At 41.1% G+C, this 21,217-nt stretch overlaps 1 protein-coding gene across 1 annotated transcript in view; it reads left to right on the forward strand.

Annotated features, from left to right (window-relative positions):
- Window positions 1-21,217, forward strand: part of LOC141422709 (aldehyde oxidase 3-like) — a 109,949-nt gene that overhangs the window by 21,681 nt on the left and 67,051 nt on the right. Inside the window, 12 exon segments of the mRNA XM_074072308.1 lie at window positions 467-559; window positions 4,145-4,296; window positions 5,777-5,870; window positions 8,585-8,694; window positions 10,762-10,949; window positions 11,272-11,343; window positions 11,345-11,429; window positions 11,745-11,837; window positions 16,111-16,298; window positions 16,885-16,999; window positions 17,425-17,469; window positions 17,471-17,548. Coding sequence (XP_073928409.1) covers window positions 467-559; window positions 4,145-4,296; window positions 5,777-5,870; window positions 8,585-8,694; window positions 10,762-10,949; window positions 11,272-11,343; window positions 11,345-11,429; window positions 11,745-11,837; window positions 16,111-16,298; window positions 16,885-16,999; window positions 17,425-17,469; window positions 17,471-17,548 — 1,313 coding nt within the window.

A 21,217-nucleotide genomic window follows, 5' to 3' on the forward strand; every position in this document is an offset into this window, starting at 1 on the left:
AGAGACTCCCTTTTCTGCTTCTTATATTGAACCCCAAATTCCTGAACGGGGGTGAAAGGTGTGGCAGCTGCTCACAAATGAAAATGCTTACCTGGTGAGACAACTCCTCCCCCATCTTTGCCTGGCTAATGACCAGCTTGTTCTGTAACTAATTCCTCTGGCTCTTAAAGTGCAATTTGGCATCTCATATAGAATGTGATTAGATTGTACTGGAATGACGATTTCCATTTTTTTCAAGCATTAGTGCACAGTAAAGCTGTGCACTAAGTTCTAGAGGATGAAATCCATAAATAGTCTCTGCTCAAATAAGGAGGAAATTACTGAGCAGGACAACAAGCCCCATTTGCCATAATTTTATTTTACTTTATTTATTAGGCCTATAATAATCACTTCTAAAGTCATAGCTTTATTTTCACAATGAAATCTAGCTGGCTTCTTTCCCACTAATATTGTTTCTTCTTTTTAGGGCCTAACATGAAGTTCAAAGAAGTTTTCTATCCAATTATCATCTCCCCTGCAAGGATCTTGGAATTATTCATAGTGACTAACACAAAAGAAGGTGTGTTCTCATTTATTATGGAAAGTTTCATAAATGGCTTGGATAAAGAAAGCAGAGGCAATTTAACACTAACCAAATCACAGGATCATATCACTGGAGGAAATCGTGTTTGGCCCTGTTACACTGAACCACAACAGATCTTTTAAATTAAGAAAAATCCTAGTAAAGATTGCATATCTTAGCCTGGTGCTGGTGGCCCACACCTGTAATCCTAGCTACTTGGGAGGCTGAGATCTGGAGGATCATGGTTTGAGGTGAGCCCAGGCAAATAAATTTGTGAGACCCCCCCATCTAAACAGAAAATAGCTAGGTGTAGTAGTGCACACCTGTCATCCCAGCAATGGCAGGAGGCTTAAGATAAGAGGATTGTGGTCCAGGCTGACCCAGGCAAAAAGTGAGATTCTATCTCCAAAATAACCAGAGAGGAGAAAGTGCTAGAGTCATGGCTCAAGTGGTAGAACATCTGCCTAGCAAGCACGAAGTGCTGACTTCAAACTCTAGTATCACCAAAAAATCAAAAATAAAAAAAAATTGCACATCTTTTGAGACTCAATTTTCTGCACAGAGCTGGGGCCCAGAAACTCATTAGGCTCTCTGGAGCACTTCTGTTATTGGAGGAGTTCTTAGCCTATTTGTTCCCTCCAGCAGCAGAGAACGGCCACCCCTGGCTCTGTTAAACAGCTCACAGCTTCTCAGCATTTCCATCAGCAGTTCTCCCTTTTCCACACAGCACCTTCCCGGTCAGTGACTGCCCCAAATGTACCAACGAGGAGAACCATGACTTCTTGTCCCCTCACAATTTAGGATTTAATTCTTTTTTGTTTTGTTTGGGTTTTTGTTTAGTTTTGGTCTGGTTTTGGTTTTTGAGGCAGGATCTCCCTATATCACCCAAGCTGACCTTGAACTTTCTATCCTCCTGCCTCAGCCTCCTGAATGCTGGGATTGCAGGGATGCACCACTGTAGCCGGCTAGGACTCAACTCTTAAATCAACATTATTCTGTGAAAAGTACAGATGGTATAAAACCATTTCTAAACACTCCTTTGTTTATTAAAGTTATTGGGCTTTTACCCTGTGTAAGGCACTGCCTGCTGAAAAATTAAGTCTCCTGAAAAAGACAATTTCTTACCTAGGAACCAATCATATAATGGAAGTGGCAGACATATAAGGAGATTACTAAAGAATGATGTAATAAATGCGCTATCATTAACATGAAATTAATGTGGAATCTTCCTCCACAGTTTGATGCTTTCAAAATGGTGCTTTTTTTTATTAATACAGTTATAGTGCTTTTTAAATCTTAATAAATTTAATTAATTTAATTCTTTTGTAAAGAAAGAAAGACAAAGGCAAATATCCACTTAAAATGCTTCATACATTAAGTTTAAAGCCAGAGATAAAGTTGCAAGCACTGAGTAAGATGCCTTGCTTTTTATGCTCTTCACTCTTTTCTCTGTATTTTCTATTTACAAATCTGTTTGATAATAAGAAAAAAAAGAGTATTTCTATAGGTCTTTTTTGGGGGGGGCAGTACTGGGGCTTGAACTCAGGCCCTCACACTTGCTAGGCAGGCACCCTACCACTTGAGCCACTCTGCCAGCCCAAGAGTATATTTTAAATGTTGCTTCCTGTTTTATGGAAATGCCTAGTGCTATAATAGTGTGTGTATGTGATGCTAGGGAAACTCCTATCTAAAACACCCTTTTCTGTCATTTCAGTGTCCTTTGAATAACTAGAAACACACACACACAGACTGTTAGTATTGCTGATTTTACCTGTGGTTTCAACATTGCTGAAATAAATCGCAGTTCTGACTCTTTATCTGAGAAATTAATTAAATTTCCCAATTTTTATTTATTTAGGCTTGAACTTGGATCATCTTCTAGTAAATGTGCTTTGAGTTTAAATAAATATTTGTTTTGTAATCTCAAAGGGCAGAGACCTCTATCAGCTCTATGATAGACCATAGCCATGAAGACAGTCAAATAAGTTTATGTCCTAAATTTACAGTGTAATTTAAAAAGCCATAGAGTGGTGGATAAATCTGTTTATTGAGTTCTAGATAAATCTTTGAACTCCTGAGTTGAGGATACCTGGTAGCCTATTAGTTAAGCAAAACAGAACCTTATTGGAGAAAGTTCTTCCCTGAAATGAATTTATCAGCCACATCTATTTGCACTAATGAAAACCAACCCTCCCTTAATCAAAATGGGCTCCATTCCAAAAAGAGCAAGAGAGTGCTTTCTGTCCAACTTCCCAAAATCAAAGCACGAGCTCCCTCTGCTGAATGTATGTCGATGAAACAGAATCTAAAACATTCAAGAGTTGCCTATAAGGCATTATGCTCTTAAAAACATAAGTGATTATGAATTATTCAAATTTTTCTTCTTAGAAAACCTCATGACTATCATACAAGGTAGAATAGACAGGAAAAGTAGTTTACAAGATAGAGATTCAGTAGCTGAGCCTTTCTGACTTCCTAAGCACATGACTGGAGTGGCGCTACTTGACAATTACCAGGATGAATTGCCAGGAGTGTTTGTCAGACCCACCCTATTGCCTGACTTTGCTTTTTCAGAGCACTTGTCAAGCTAAATAAATACATTATCTATTCATTTGGTTGGTTATGGCCATCTTCCCCTACTGAGCCTTCACTTCCTCTAGAGGAGAACTTGTCTGTGCTCTTAGCCCCTAGAACAGTAGGTGGCATACAGTAGGTGCTGAGAAACACTTGTGCAGTGGAGGGAGGGAGGCAGGCATGTCAGCATTTACTCTAGGTGTCATTTAGGATTATGGCTCAATTACAGAATGATTCAGTTCCAATCAAATGGAACCACATGCAAATTGAATAGGAAATAGAGGAAAGAGAGAACTAATGAAGGGACAGAGATGGAGGGATGGAATTCAAGCCCAACTTTCAGATGGGGAGAGCCTCAAGGTAGACAAGGAAACAAAAGTGGTGCTAGGTACAAAAGATAGGATGGTGGGGGAAAAAAATGACCTGGACCTTGCCCTCATGAAGCTTATGATCTGATGGTGAAGACAGGTGTCACACAAATAGCATGCAAATTTGCAGTTGTGACCCATGCTATCCTGGAGAGGTGCATGGTTTAGAGGATCAGATAATAGAGTGACAAAAACCTTATTGGAACTTTGGAGAGCTTCTCCCAGTTGGAACCTAAGTGTAGGTGGGAGTAATCAGATAAGGAGAGTGGGAACTGCACATATCCCCGCAAGAGACTGAAAACTGCACCTGTTGCTGGGACAGGGAGTGAGGGAGAAGGCGGGAGATGGAAATGAGGCACACAGCCCCTGGTGAGGGAGCACGGTTGGTCCTTACTGCAGAGTACAGTGAACAGCGCTAACGGTTTGATTGCCTTTTGGAAGTCCTGTACGAACATTGCTCTTTCCCTACTTTTCTATATTTATAAGGTGATCCACAATGAATATGTGGAACTTTAATAATTAGAAAAACAGAACACTTATGAGAGAAAAGTGCCGTCAGACACTAACTATGGCCTTCTTTTGTGACTTGCCTCCTCTTTCCCAGGTTTACAGAATATTAATTAAGCTGTTTCACTTTCAGGGCTGACCCTAGGTGCTGGCCTCAGCCTGGCCCAGGTGAAGGACATTCTGGCCAGTGTGGTCGCCAAGCTCCCAGAGGAGAAGACACAGACATACAATGCTCTCTTGAAGCAGCTCAGGACCCTGGCTGGACAACAGATCTGGAACATGGCAGTGGGTTCCTTGTGGTCCCATCTGGGGATTCTGGTGGATTCTTTAGGAAGGAAATAATCCACTATTCACTATTTCTACCATTTCCTGCTGTATCCATCTGCATTTTTCACATGGCTAACTCATGGATTGCCTGATTTTAGACCCTGTGGCATAAGCCACTTAAGTGATGAGGTTGGGGGTGGGCAGACCAGTATCTTCCTGTTCCACCCACCCATGACTTGGATCTTGTCTGCAACTACCTGCTGAGAAGCTCTCTGGTCCAGAAAGTTCCTCCCAAAGGGGCTCTTTGACATGTTATCTTACAAAGACAACTAATTATAGGTTTAGTGAAAATAACTGACCTGGTAACATATGAATGAGAACCACACAGTTTACTCAACATTTTAACATAATTCTATATTACAATTGTATTATAAACTAAATAGGTTAAAATATTAACTGTAAGCATAATATACAGATAAATAACTACAAACTGGACATAATATACAGCGTTATTCTTATGAACCCTCAGTCACTCCATATGAAAGAACTGCTGGGAGCTAGGGATGTATGTAGTCATGTAGTTCAATGGTTGAGCCCTGCCTAGCATGGGCAAGGGCCTGGCTTCATCCCCAGCACAACAGTAACAAAGAAAGAATTGCTGGATTGTTTCTGTGGCCCAATGAAAATCCTCTGCTTTGATGACCATGGCTTTGTTTCTGCTGGGTTTTTTTGAATCATCTTCTCGGCTGCCTGAATTGGAATGGTTATATTATCTTTATGTGAGTGTCTTTAACTGGCCAGGGCAATCCCGTCATTCTGTTGACATTTATTGTTGCAAATAAATTCCTGACTGATGGAATCCTCATGGATGGCTTTTCCCAGAAGGCAGCTTCCCCAGACTACAAGCTGTTGCTGTGGGTGCCCCACTTCACATCTAAATCCTTCATTTCAATGTCAGTCAATGGGAATGACTTCAATAGGGCCCAGCTGGGAGGATATCAACAGTTCAAGTCTTGCAGATGTCCACTATCTCATGGACACTGCCTGGTCCCTTCTTCCAAACTCTCTGCCTCAGCAACTTCCCCACCCCATATCTCCCTCACACACCCCTTCTCCCTTCCCTGCCCACCCTCCCACTGCCAGCTGCAAGCCCTCAAAGTTCCTCTGCCTCACCATGTCTTGTCCATCATGGTGCAGGCTACACAGGCACAGTTTTAGAATTAATTCCTCATCTACAAATCATAATTGAGTCCCTCCTAATCAGAAATTAGAAGGGAGTGGACTTGAAATGATTTTCCCTGTCTTCACAGTTTCTGTTTTGTAAATAAGTAAAAGGACGAGTCATTCCTATGAAACATTTTAGAATTTGCAAGAAAATTTGTCATCTGTGCTGGCATGTTTCATTCTAATTGCTGAGTTGGGTTGCAAAGAAATGTCATTTCTGTTTAATTCAGCACTCAAAACAAAAGCCCAGGTTGCTTACTGAGCTTTCTCTCAGTCCTTAGGTGGTCATATTATAAGCAGACTGCCAACCTCTGATCTCAATCCTGTTCTGGGCGTAGGCAATTGCATCCTCAATGTTGCTTCCAAAGGTGAGCTATGAATTCCCTTATAAGTGCCAATGTCTGTTTTATACACACGGAGTGCAAACCTGTGTAATAATATGACTCCTTAGGTACGTAATTGGATGCACACTGATTTCTCATTTTGCTGTGGATAGACCTGAAAATACAGGCATCATGCAGCTAGGAGGCAGAAATGAGGCACTCTGAGTAATTGGGTCACACTAGGGGACCCACCCCACTTGATTTTCTTCTTATCTGATCGTTATTGAGATCGTTGTTGATTCATGTTGTAAAGCAAGACTACAATGTAATAGAGCACAGAGTTTATTTAGTGACAGTTTGTTTTAACACCATCACTTATCCTTTGTTCTGCTCTATGTGTTTAGGTTTTTCTTTCTTTCTTTCCTTTTTTTTTTGCTGGTAGTGGTACTAGAGTTTGATCTCAGAGCCTCACTAGGCAGGTGCTCTATCACTTGAACCATGCCCCCCAAACCCTTTCTTGCTTTAGTTATTTTTCAGATAGGTTCTCTTATTTTTGCCCAGGGCCAGCCTTGGACCTCGATCCGCCTACCTATACCTCTTGTGTAGCTGGGATTAGAGCCATGAGCCATCTTACCCAGATTATTTGTTGAGATGGGGGTCTCAGTAAGTTTTCCCTGGGCTGGCCTCAAACTGTGATCCTTCCAATCTACATCTCCTGAGTAGCGAAGATTATAGATGTGAGACACTGTGCCCAGCCTCATTTTCATTTTTTAAAGTTATACTTTAGTACTCTAAAGGAAAAAGCAAACTTTTTTTCCTACTCTCTATACCATCCAACACAGTACACTTCTGATACCAGATGTGAGAAAGGGTTTTCCTCATACACTAAGCACTTTTCCAGCAGACGTTAACTGAATTTAGCTCCACTCTACATTGTCCATCTGGAAATAGCATCAGAACTACATGTTGAAGGATCCACTTCAGATGCCAGTCACAAATCCAGGTTTCTGGAACTTCTCACCAATAGGTTATACATGAGGGTTTCCATGACCCTTCCCTGGGGTTCCATTAATTTGCTAGTGTGGCTCACAGAACTCAGGCAAGCACTTTCCTTATGTTTCACTATTTCCTATAAAAGATATTACAAAGAATACTGATGAACACCAGGTGGAAGAGACACATGGGCAAAGTTTGGGGGAGAGGATACAGAGCTTCAAGTCCCTCTCCCTGCCAACCACACTTCAGGAACTTCCAGGGATGTTTCAGAGAGCTCCAGAGATGAACTCTCTGGAAACTCATCTGAACTCAGTCCTCTTATATGGATGCTTCATTACACAGGGATGATTGAGGGCACCACATTGTTGGATCTCCTGGCAGCCAGCCTCTATCCTGAGGCTATCCAGATGCCCACCAAGAGTCACCTTGTTGGAACAAAAGGTGTTCCTACAGCTGGTGGAGTAGCTCAAGTAGTAGAGTGCCTGCCTAGAAAGTGCAAGGCCCTGAGTTCAAAGCCCAGTATCACAAAAAAAAAAAAAAAAGGTGCTCCTATCAACCAGGAAATTCCAAGGAACCTAAGAGTTGTGTCAAAATGGTCCTGACACTCAGGATGTCACAGAGGTCTTAGGAGATCTGTATCAGTAACCAGGATCAAAAACCAAATATTAGAACAGAAGATTCTCCTAGCACTTCTGCTTTCAAGAGTTTTGGGAGCTCTATGTCAGGAACTGGAGGCAGAGACCAATATATATTTCTTATTATTTTATAATATTATAGGTACATTTTATGGGAAAATTTATAACTATAGTGGAATCTACAAAAGAGGGTTCATGAGGAGCACAAGATATCTGTCATAATGTCAAGGGCCTTTTGAATATAAAACACCAATTTGACACTGACCTTGTCAGATAAACTTATTTGAAAGGGAAGTTCCAGCAGGATGAGTGGTCCCTGTGCAGGGAAACAAAAGACAAAACAGAACCCTTCCTACTTTACAAACTGCACAAGAAAAATCAATCTATTTCCGCTTGACTTTTGACCAAAATGTGCATTAGCCAATTTCACCCACTGCCTTTTCCATCAAGATGGCTTCTGAATGTCTTTTCCCTCTGACCACAAATCAATCCCACCTTCAAAGGATAAAGATTCATCACCACCCAAGCTCTGAAAGAAGATCTCCCAAAGAGTTTCCAAAATGTTGTGTGGAGACACCCCTATTGAGATAAATGTGTCATCTCCCTCAAGAACATTTATCTACATGTTTGCATTTTAGGATTTGGGCTTGAAATAGTCACATGAACTTAAGGTTGTTTCATGTGATGACATTGCTGCTACCATTTGTATGGTGTTTGTTGAGGTCAGTGTCAGCACAGGTAATATGCCGGGCATTACCACCATCCGCCTCCAGACAATTCAGGTCTTCACACTCACTACAGCTCCTCCTTCACAGCACACTCACTGTCCACCCATTTATTTACACGCCCATTCCCATTATTCTGCCCTGTAAGTCACACATTGTAACCTAGGCAGAGTGCTTCCCATAAGCAGAGGAATCCTACCTGTGAGTACAGATCCAAGACAGGGTCCCAGGTACATCTACATACAACCAGGTTATGGAATAGTCAGGATACAATTGTGGCTATTCCTTTAATTTAATTTTTAGAATGTATTTTTAGGATAAGACTACTACTGGATTTAATAAAGTATAAAATAGTTTCAATGATATATATCCTTGAATAAAATGCTTTTTTTTCTTCTAACAGAAGGAATGCAGCAAATTTCTTTAAATGATCACATTTTTGCTGGAACAACAAACACAGGCCTGAAGCCACAACAAATTCTAGTTTCTATTTTCATTCCCGTCTCTAGAAAGGTATGAGATTATGATGTTTATAACATTCACTTTCATATGTTTGATTTTAGTTGCTTTATTTTATATCTTGAATTAAATTCAGCATAATAAAAAATAGAATTTGAGGCCAAGCACAGTGACTCATATCTGTAATCCCAGTTACTTGGTAGGCAGAGATAAGAGGATCATGGTTTGAGGCCAGCCTGGGAAAAAAGTTCCTGAGGTCCTGTCTCAAAGAACAAGCTGAGCATGGTGGTGCATTGCTGGTACTCTCAACTACATGTGAGGCAAAGAGTGGAGGATCTCACTCTGAGACCAGCCCCAGGCAAAAGCAAGACCCTATTTGAAAAATAAACTAAAGCAAAAAAGGGATAGGAGCATGGCTTAAGTTTAGAATCATGCCTAGAAATCTTGAGGCCTTGAGTTCAAACCCCAGTACTGAACCCCCCCCAAAAAAACCCAGAATTTGCAGTAAATATTTTATACCTGTCTAGGTGCCAGCAAGCAGTTACAACAGATTAGCTACCAATCAGCTTCATTAGAGAACTTCGGGATGCTGCTTTATTTTCGGATCCTTCTTCACAAACTCTGAAGACTGAGAATTCTTGGAATCAAAATCCTATCATTAAGACAAACCAATAACTTTATTGTGTAGGTGAGGAGATTGAAGCCTAAAGAAGTGCAACCATTTTAACAAAATTTCACAGTGAAAAGTCACCGGAACCAGGGCCAAACCCACCACCAGCTTCAGAAGAGTTAAGCAGAATAAAAAATAAGTGATAAAATCCTTCATTTTGGTCTTACTGTCCAAAATTAACATTTCCTTCAAACTCATGCAAACTACAAAGCAGTGCTTAAGGAACCAAATGAGTTCTGAATATATAAAGCCACTGTTAGCATGTAAGAGTTTCATGTATTCATTGATGGGCGAAATATAGTTTCAACTTGCTCTTAGTGAATGGCAATATCTGTTTGCCAATTGAAAACTTGGACAAAAGTAGATGTCACTATCATATCTCAGTTCTTATCCTCCAGATCAGTTCAATCAATCAATGAAAACTAATTGTCACTGCCAGAACACAGAAGAGTACCATGCTCATTCAGGTGACACTCCCCAATATCATAAACAATATTTATTGAAAGTCTACTGAGCACTAGATAAACACCAAGGACAGAAAAATAATCACCCATTTGCCAAAAATATTAGTAGGATCTTTTCTCCCCAGTGGTTATATATTGAAGTTTTAGCTAAAATTTAGAGTGATGGCTGAGTAAATTAGAAGATAAAGATTAGCTATAGTTAACTTACCATTGGCCAGCAGAATCCATCACGCAGAGTTTGTGCTGGTTCATCTTAAGGATACTAGGACTTCAAACAAGTTTTGCCAAACTAATGGGTATGGAGCCCATTCCAGGCTCATGAGTTTTCATGAGGGTATCTATGGCAACAAGTGGGGTGATTTTGCAGTAAATGAAGCAGCAGATCCTGTCACCCAAGTAGTGTTTCTGCCATCACACCACCGCCCCCCCGGACAGTGTTTAAACTGAATAAGTTTATGAAGGAATGATCAGATAAGCCCAAATTGAGAGAAAGTCTGCAAAACAACTAGTCTATGACTCACAAAAAAATGTCAGTGTCATGAGAAACCAAAAAAAAAAGTAGCAAACTCTTCTAGAGTAAAGAAGCTTAACAGAGCTTGATGACATCTGGGAAGGGAGGGGAGATAAGGATCCTACTTGTATATTTGGAGAAATCTGAATATGAACTATACATTAAATTATAGTGTTATATCAATACTCATTGTCATGACAATGCTGTTAGCCAACAGTTATATAGGAGAAAAGCCCTTATCTTTTAGGAGGTACATAAGGATATAATTAGTGATACGCTGTCGAAATGCCTGTGATTCATGTGTGTGTGTGTGTGTGTGTGTGTGTGTGTGTACGAGAGTGAGAGTGAGCATATAATGTCATCACTGGCTAATCAGACAATCAAGGTGAAGGGAGAAAGGGATCTAAGTACTTTAGACTTCTCTTGCAAAATAAATTTAAAATTTTGGAGAATAAATGGTCATTCTTGTTTTCCAGTGGGAGTTTGTGTCAGCTCTCAGACAGGCTTCGTGTCAGCAGAATGCCCTTGCGATTGCAAATGCTGGGATGAGGGTCCTCTTCAAAGCTGGCACAAACACCATTATGGACGTCAGCATCATCTATGGAGGAGTTGGCCCTGCTGTAGTCAGTGCAAACAAATCCTGCCAGCAGCTTATTGGAAGGTGACTTGTAGACTTTTCACTCATATGAATGTCTGTTGCCCCTTCAGTGGAGACAGCTGTCATGGTTATCAAAGGAGACCTGTGTCTCTTCTCTATAGCATCGTAGCAGTTCAGAGTAAGTGTATGTGGTTATTTAAAGCAAGATTTTAAATAAAACCGTGTACACAAAGGCCTAAGGGTATATTGTGATATTCCTGCATGAGAAAATAGTTTTTAGCAACCTGTTTATATTTTGTACATTTAATTTGGTTCTCTAGTAAATATTACACACCTGTTTATCCCTTCCTTACTAAAGTGGTTGGATTTCTTTTGTGTGTGTCTAGGTTTGGGATGAAGGATTGTTGAATGAAGCTTGCAGGCTCATTCTGGATGAAATTACCCTCCCGTGGTCGGCCCCTGGGGAAGGTGGCATACCGAAGAGCTCTCACCATCAGCTTCTTCCTCAAATTCTACTTAGGTGTTTTGCAGCAATTGAAGACGAGGGTAAAGATGAGTTTTTCTCTTGGGTTCCCAGAGGAAGAGAGCTTGTTCCAGATGCTTCCAACCTCTCGTAGGTTAGGAAGCTTAAAGGAACACCTGCAGACCTGACCATAGCTCTGTGTTCAAGTTATGATTCTGAGGTCCCTTAATGGATGAAAACCAAAGAGCTCTTTTAATTCTATAAACTTCTCTAAAGCAATGAAAATAAGGGTATGAAAACCACACAATAATGCAAATTACTGAAATGTTCTTATATCAATCAACTGTATCTTCATCATTAATACTTTTCATTAAAATAATGAAAGTCTCTTTCTTCAGGACCCCCATGGATATCCTGATGTCTCTAAGAAACTCTTCAGTGTCCTGGAAGACTTTCCTTTGACCATACCTCGGGGGATGCAGTCATTCGAGGTCAGTACAATTTCCGAATAAGCAGGTAGTAGGGCTGCAACTGTCTTTTGACATGGCTTTGCTTTTGAATTGCTTTTAGAAAAGGATCAGCTCTGGAATGCGTATATGAGCAAGAATCAGTTGGAAAATATAGTGTAATAACAGTTCTACTTAGCAAATGAAAAATAAGTGTCTAGAAATAAAATCCATAAGAAATTGCAGGGATGGTATGAAGGGGACTTAAAAAAAAAAGGCAAATACAGGGAACAATGTAGTCCTTTGTTAGGAAGACATAAAAGATATCAAGTTTCTCTTAAATAATCTGTAAATTAAATGTATTCCCAATCAAAATACCAGTATGATCTTTTGGGAAACTGACTTAAAAGTTTATATAGAAAGAAAAATAGGCACTTATGAAAAATAATAGTAATAAGGGGAACTAACCCTATATAATAGTAAAATGTAATATATATCTCTAATAGTTAAAAATTATAGACACTATTATAGCAAGAGACTAAAAGACCAATAGTTCTGTTATGTTTTACGCTGATGAAATCTCAGAAAAATGAACACCAAAGATAGACTTGAGCTGGGCATGGTGGCAAAAGCCTGTAATCTCAGTTCCTAGGGAGGTAGATAAAATATCAGTTAAAGGCCAGTCCAGACAAAGTTAACAAGATCCTATCTCAAAAACAAGCTGCGTGTGGTGGTCCATACCCTGTGATCCTGGCTTCCTGGAAGGTAGAAATAGACAATCCTGGTCCAACACAGGTCCCAGTAAAAATGTGACACCCTATGTGAAACCAACTAAAGCAAAAAGGACTGGGAGTATGGCTTAAGTGGTAGAGCACTTGCCTAGAAAGTAGGAGTTGCTGAGTTCAAACCCTTGGACTAACAAAGAAAGAGAGAGAGTGTTAGGGGAATCTCTAACAGAGACACAGGACACCATGGCTTTTCAGGAAGCATTATTTATTAGTGTGCTGGCAGTGGCTCAGTGGATTCACATCCAAAGGCTGAGCCCCAAGAACAAAGGAGTCTCACCCTATATATTCTTGCAAGCAGGTTACAGAAGCAAAAGCAAGGTTTAACCCATATATGGTTGGTTGCATACATCTTTATTAGCTATTTCATCCCCTCAGTGCTATGTGACATTCTTCATATTTCAATTCTTTATCTCTCTGCTTTGCCATCCCTTCCCCCTGCTACATTATCAGAACACAGACTTGTCTGTTTCTTTTGTAGTCCTCCTTCCTGCTACATTATTCCCCCCTTTGATGCTCGGACCCACCAAGGGTCAAAGAACATCATTTTGATCTAGGGTTTTGTATTTCCATAGCAACATGACATGTGTGACTGTTTTCTTTTCTGTAGTGGCCTCTATAATGGTCCTGATGGACTGCAATACCAAGGGAACCAGGCAGGGTAACACCAAACATGCTTCCAAGACAAGACCCATCACCTCATGTTCCATGACAAATGTAGCCTGTATTTACTCTGGGACTTTTAGTATAGCTTACCCGCAACTTGGCAAACCTGGGGAGTACATGAGCCAACATAACACCTGACCTGTTTGTGGGTACATGCTACAAAGTATGGCTATGCGGAGGTCCCCAAATGGCTCTCTTGTAACATTCAGTATATGGGGGAAACCTTGCAAGGGCCAACCCAAAAGAGAAAAGTCCAAGTGTGTAGAGGAGAGCAGGGGTGCGTCCCATGATCAAGCTTCCAGTGCATAGACTAGTCAGTTTCTAGAGTGACTAGAGCAGGGCTGTTGTCCTGTTGTTCATGGTCCCCTCTTGTCTCCTGAGAAGTGGGGTTCTGCTAAGGAAGGGCGCAGGCATTCAGGAGGGTGATCTTGCATGGTAAGGCTGGGTCAGGGACGCACTCCCACTTGGGAGAGGCTGGTCTTACTCGGCTGTGGTGGATCCAGGGAGCAATTTTTTGCTACTTTAACTGCAGTGGAAATAGACAAGATAACAACAAAAGGGTCCCTCCAATGGGGTTTTAATGGTTGGACATTTTGTTCTTTAATCCAGATAGTATCTTTTGGTTTCTTTTTTTTAACTGAGTAGAATTACCATGGCAACAATATATTATCAGTATATATGTCCAAGAAAATGTGATGTTTTAAAAAAAAATTTAAACCACCATCTTTAAGTTTCAAAGGACATGCTTAGAGCCAGTAAAAATAGTCATTTTGTCTCTATTTAAATAGAAGACCCTGTCTAAAAAAATATGAGTTTGTGTCTGGATGGGCTTTAATGCAGATAGCCACACATGTATAAGAACCACTTCCTCAATCTTCTGGGTCTTGGTTATTTTTTAGAGGTCTGACTCCATTTGAACTTTGATGGAATTCCCACCTTGTCTCCAAACTGTTTATCTCTGAGCAGTCTTCTCTGAAGATCTGTCTCCCATCCAAGTACTAACCAGGCCTGACCCTGCTTAGCTTCCAAGAGCAGATGAGATTGGGCACGTTCAGGGTGGTATGGCCATAGACTGAAGATCTTTCTTGATTGATCATTTTCTTTCCTCATCATGAGGATTTTGTTTGATTGGTTGGTTTTGGTCCCATGCCAGGGAGAAGTAACGAGCAGATCAAGTGGGAGTCAGTGCCAACTAAACCCTTTTGGCCAAATTTAAGCAACAAAGAGTCTTAGAAGGAGTGGCTCTTAAGCAGTAGGCTTCTAGACAAGAACAGCTCAAAACAAAATCCAACAAAAGCAGACGTCTAAAACGCTAACCTGGTTGACATATAAGTACTTATTAGAGTCATTTTTTTATGGACTTCATTGTAAATGCCCCCAGAAGGATCAGAACTGTAATAACAAAACTTAAAAAGAGCCATGGTTAAAATTTTTATATACCCTTGCAAGCAGGTTACAGAAGCAAAAAGCAAGGTTTAACCCATATATGGTTGCATGCATATTTATTGGCAATTTCACCCCTCACATGCTATGTGACATTCTTCATGTTTCAATTCTTTTAAGTTTTTATCTCTCTGTTATGCCATCCCTTCCCCCTGCTACATTATCAGAACACAGACTTGTCTGTTTCTTTTGTGGTTCTCCTCCCTGCTACAAGAGAGAAAGAGAGAGAAGGAAGAAAAGGAAAGAAGGAAAGAAGGAAGGAAATGAGAAGGAAAGAAAAAAAGGAAGGAAGGAAAACTAGAAGTCTTAGGAAGATGTGAGAAAAAAAAATTGCAGCTGACCCACGTGGCTGGAAAGAGAACTTACAGTCATCCACATATGTGACATATGGTCATATGCACATTACCTTTGGACTTTGAGCTAACCCACCACTGTATACCCAGGACCACCAGGGGAAAGAGGATATAGCAGTGCCCAAATTCATTTGTCAAGTCAGAGAGCCTGGCTTTCCCACTGGCATCAATTAATCTACTGTAGCTGGTTTGCTTGTTGGTCTAAGTAGGTTTACCACATGGCAGAAAAGAGCCTATTACTTGGAAAACTTCCTGGTGTTCACTCCTAGGATCACCAGGAGGCAGATTCAAGGGATGGGAGTATCCAATGGGTAGCTTTCATTGCACAAAGTACAGAATATAAGAACTCAGCCCTTAACGATCTTCACTTAACGTGTTATGCCATTTGCACAACACACAAATGGAGGGAGATAAAACTTCATTGTCACCCCACCTCTAAATTCATGGTCCTCTTAGTTTACAAGTTCAAATGTTGTTTTAGCTGGAAAGCATGGATCTAGTCTCACACTTTCAGTGTACATCTTCAGAAACTGAAGCCCAAAGAGCTTAAGACAAACACACAAAGGCTCCTGCCTGAAGTTACTTATGGTGGAACTGGGACTAGAACTCATGTCTCTCTCTTTCTCACCTGACTCTCATTCAGCCAGCACTGCCTCCTTACCTGAAGGGAGGTCCCACCTGGGTTGGCTCTATGGCACCCTTTATTTTAATGACATCACCAGAGCACTTGGACTTGCCAATAATGGGAAACTTATCTTAAATGGCCTCTGACTGATATCTCTGATAAAACATTTTGATTTTATCAGAAAAGCACGGTTTCTCATATGCCAGCTGCTACATAATCAGTATCACCTATGCTCCAGTCCCTATCTTGCTTCATCTTCATCATACACACCCATGCAGCTTCATACAGATGAACAACAAGGAAGAAGAAAAAGCCAGTTAAAGCTGAACACCAGCTAGTTAGGAAAGTCTAACTAGCTGGTACTCATTTCTTAGTGGGTGTTTTTGATCATAAGCATTCCTATCTCATCAATTTGCTTCACACTTTGCTTTGTCTTCTAAACACAGTGTATAGATCCCCAGCAGCCTCTCCAAGACCCAGTCGGACATCCCATCATGCATCAGTCTGGCATTAAACATGCCACGGGAGAGGCTGTATTTTGTGATGACATGCCTCCTCTGGCAGAGAAACTCTTCTTGGCTGTAGTAACCAGCACCAGGCCACATGCTAGAACCATGAAAGTAACAAGGGTAGAGTTGGGAAGCCAGGAATACCTGCCAGGCACTGAAGGGCAAGGTTATCTATTGGCAATCCACCCAACCTAACATGTTGAAATATTTCACACACATACACAAAAATAATCTTAGCATATACCTTGATAAGAGAAAATTAAAGAAGTCAGAAAGCTGTGGGGTTCAGAATGGATAACAGAGTAGGACCCTATCAAAATAAGGAGCTGGAATTGGAAGAGCTGCCATTATTACCTGAGAAAGCAAAGGAGCAACTTCCTTGGCTCCTTAGATCCCAAAGAGCTATGACTCTTGTTTTCTATCATCAGAGGAGCCTGAGCTTCTCAAAGTGCCATTGATTGAGCACTGGCTTAGGGAAACTCAGGGCATACCTTCCCTGGAAGGAGAGAAGTACATGCTGTCCTGGAGATCCCCTTTTTTGTCAACTCCACATCCAGTGAAACCCATGTCCTCCACTTCCCATAGTGTTAGCCTGGGCTTAACACACTTCCCATTATGGACTGGCCTGGTGATGCTCAGGTGAATTACAGTGGGTTCAATATTCACATGGAAGAGGGTCTGTGATGCATTTGTGATTTGTTTCCTCCCCAGTTCCACTGATGCATCTGAGGCCTTGGCGTTGCCTGGTGTGATTGACGTGGTAACAGTTCAGGATGTTCCTGGTGACAATGGCAGTGAAGAAGAAAGACTATATGCACAGGATAAGGTAGTAATGGTATTGACTCTCATAGCATATTAATAATAGCGGCAGTTGCTGTGCCCTGATCTGATTATTTTCTAGGTTACTTTATATACATACCCAATGTAGTCTTCTTAGTGACCTCAGACTATTTAGTTGTACTCAGCCTTGGTTTTGGAACAGATTTAAGTCAGCTAAGATCCCTATTAAGTTGTACTGTTCTCGCTGTCTTAAGGTGAAGGCTGGGGCTTAGATAGTTTAGTGAGTTGTCAGAAGCCATAGAGCTAGTGATGGCAAAGCCAGGATTCAACCCCAGCCCCATGCTCTCTGCTACAAATCACCCCACACACCATTGCAGGCACAGCCTCCTTCCCTCTTGAAGTTGATAAGGGCCTTGCTGACTTGCATTTTCATTTCCTCCTTGCACATTACTTGGTCTTTGCTTTCTATAGGTGATTTGTGTGGGTCAGATTGTCTGTGCTGTGGCAGCCGATTCAATATGCTCGTGCTAAGCAGGCCACAAAAATGGTGAAGATTGTGTATCAAGATGTGGAACCTGTGATTGTGACCATTCAGGTAATGTCAGCATCTGCTCAGTCTTTGGGCCATTTGGCAGTGAGTCTTTCTAGAAATTTCCAAAGGATATTGTTACCATGGTACTTGTGAAAACCTTAATCATGAGGAACTTTCCATCTTTTGTGAAGATAACACAGATCAAAAAATATATTTTCTTCTGAAAGTCTCAGTCTGCCTTATTATTACCACCAGATACTTCTGGTTAGAAATGTCTCCTCTTAGACCACAACAGATCCCTAATTATACCCATTGTCCCCAAATAAACCTGAAATGCTGGTTTTCCAAGGAGAAAGTCCCAAGTTCCAAACTTGACATTTGAATCGTAGAAAGTTCAAGCCTTTACCTCGTAGGTAAGTTTGAATATCTGTAAATTTGACATTTCTTTCCCTTAGCTCCTGTCCCATGTTCCAACTGCTCAGGTTCTTCACTGCCCTTAAGTTTTCTCTTGTCCTGTGTGGAGCTGGCTCACACCTCACTGAATGTAGAGAGTGTCTTTTTTTAAACTCTGTGCTTTTCTTCACCGTTTGCCCATTCCAAGATAAAGCCATCATGATTCTTTTGTGCCTTTTGTGCTAGATCCTCTAAAGGAGATGTAGCACCATTGCCTAGAGGAGGGACAGTTGTGGGAATCATTTGCATTACTTGACCAGTTTGGGTAGCCAAATGGATACCCTACACTCCTTCACCTAAGAATAGAAACTGAAGATTTGCCCACAAATAAATACCATGGGATTGTATCTCACTTGAGGCAAGGTTCTGAGTGAAAATAAGGAATGACCAGGATTAACCTTAACAGACTACCCCACTACACCAAGATAAAATAAGATTTAAAAGGATCAAAATTAGAAGGTCAAAAGTAAAATCCAAAAAAGCAAGGGAAGAAAACACAGGTGCACTCCTTAATATGACTTAAATTCTAAATTTCTTAAGGGACGAGATTAATAAGTTCAAGTACATAAGATAGAATACTTCAACATAAAGAAAAATAGAAAAAGCAGTCAAAAGACAAGCATTGACTGGAAAAATATGTGCAAACCATACCACAGGCAATGAGCTAACTTCCTAATTATATAAAGATTTTCTAGACATGAAAAAGAAGGTGCAGACAGGAAAATGGGCAAAGGTCACAGGCAGACAGATCACAGGAAGGAATTGTAAGTAGCCTTTACACATAGGAAGAGATATTTCCTGACTAAAAATGGGAAGAAATCTAAATTAAAAGCTATAATAACATGCCATTTTCAACCTATCAGATTGGCAAAAATGCAGAAGTTTGACAACACATTCAGTTGGCAAGTAGTGGACAAACAGGTACTTTCTTATCTTCCTGATAAGAATATAAGCTAGAACAATCTCTATGAAGAAAAATTTAACAATATCTATAAAATCCCTTTAACCAGCAACCCTACTCTGAGAATTTATCCTGAAGCTTAGCTTGTACACCTTCAAAATAATGCATTTCTGTTATGTTTTGAATATGAAACGCACCCCCACACACATACACCCAGGCTCATGTGTTGAGCCACACTTGGTCCACAGCTGATGGTGCTATTTTGGAAAGTGGTAGAAACTAGGAGGTAAGACCTAGCTGGAGGAAGTAAGTGACTGGAGGTGTATCTTTGAAGGTCATATCTGGTCCCCAGTCCCCTCCACTCCTTTGCTTCCTGTTCACTATGACGTGAATAGCTTCTTCTACCACACTCTCCCACTGTCATGATATTCTGCATCACCATGGGATCAAAATCAGTGGAACTCAGGACTGTGGACTAAAATTTCTGAAACTGTGAGCCAAAATAAATCTTTTCTCCTGTATATTGTCTCTGTGAGGTATTTGGTTACAGCAACAGAAAGGCTGCGTAATAGTTTCCAAAGTTGTTGTTTGAGTCATTGTTTACAATAGTAAAATACCAGAAATGACTAAAGTGTCCATCTATTTATATAATTGAATTTGGACTTCTGGATATGACACAGTGGTAGAGCACTTGCCTGGCATGTGGAGGGCCCTGAGTTTGCTCCCCAACACTGCAAGAAATAAGAATACAAATGTATGTAATGGAATTCTGTATAGCTGTATGCATATTTTTTAATGAGGACATTTCCTACCCACAGCTATAAAAACATCCCCAAGTTATACTGGTAAGTGAAAGGAAAATGCAGAAAGGTATACAAAGTGGGTAGTGTAATAATACACATTCATATTTGCTTGTATTTGCATAGGGAAGCTCTGGAAGAATACACAGGAGGCTAACAATGGTGTTCATCTCCGAAGGGGGCAGAAACCAGATTAGGTCAGGGCAGGACTCTTGGCCAAATACATTCAGATTCTGTTTCATTCTTAAACCATTGGAATATATTATCTGATTTTTTTAAAAAGAAATTTTAAATATAACTTTGAAAATCTCTTAAATCGTTCCTTAAAGAATGTAAATAGATTAATGTTTGAGAACAACTTGACTAAATTAAGGAACAAAGGGTATGTTTCTGTGCAGGTCAAGATATTGAAATCACTCTCCTGTAATATATTCATCAAAATTCCTAACTAGAAAAGGAGGAAGAGGGAAGAATTCTAAAGTTAGTCTAGGGGGTTTAGACTAATCTAATATTAAGCCTCCATAATAGGTTTGTCCTGAGGATAAAAGGAGATAAAGGAGTCCCAAATTCAGTGAAGACTGCCATTTGTAGGTAAGTTAAATATGCATATGATGGAAAATAGCATCCACTAACATCACCATAATATGTTATGTTTCATATTTTCTGAAATGTGACAGCTCAGGAAATATGGTCTGAAAAATGCAGTTGGAAAATTTTAGAATCAATGGTTAACATCACATATTGTTTTCCAGTGTGAGGGATATGGAGGTCATCAAAGTCAGAAATCTTGAATTGGGGAGAATTCCAAGATGGCGGCTAGAGGTAGGAAGCAGAAAGCGACCCTCCTATAGTGAAATCTTGGAGAGACGCTGGAGACACACTTTGCAGGCATAATCACCGAGAAAAGGCATAACTTTGACTCCTCCACATCTCCAGCCGGCACAGAGAATCTCCACTTCACGTTAAACGGAGAACCGAGGAGGCCCCCGGGCCGCCAGTGGCCGGCGCCCATACGGCTTGGGAAGACGCGGACCAGGTGAGCTTCGCGGTACCACGGTTCCCCCACAGACAAGCCTGGGCCAGAGCAGCATAGCCCCCTGGACAGACTGACCTCCACCCGGGAAAAAAAGAGAAACTGAGTACTAAGCAATAAGAACAGTTAAGACGCTGGAAAGAGGGTGGGGCGCCCTGAGCGCTGAAGATTGGGGGAAGGGAACCCTTCCCGGGACTGGAAATAAACGAGCCGGGCGGGCCGGAGAGGCTCTGGCGGGAGCGGGGCGCGCCAGCAACCAGGAGCGGGGACGCTTGTGAGAGGAGGGAAGACCCACTTCCCACGTGAACTGTAAATAAACACGCAGGCCTGACAACGCGGGGCAGTGTCGCCTTTCCCAGTGCTTGGAAAGGGAAAAGCCTGTAGCAGAGGCCCCCCTTCCCCGCACAGGAGAACTCTGAGCAAACAAAGCCTGTGGGACCAGGTGAGTGCTAGCTCACCCCAGAGATCTGCATAAATAACGCCGCCAGCTACAGGCTGAGAGCAGCAGGCAGGAAAGCCACAGTTGCAGATACCACTCTCAGAAC

Source organism: Castor canadensis, chromosome 4, assembly GCF_047511655.1.
Source record: "Castor canadensis chromosome 4, mCasCan1.hap1v2, whole genome shotgun sequence".
NCBI classification, from domain to species: Eukaryota; Metazoa; Chordata; class Mammalia; order Rodentia; family Castoridae; genus Castor; species Castor canadensis.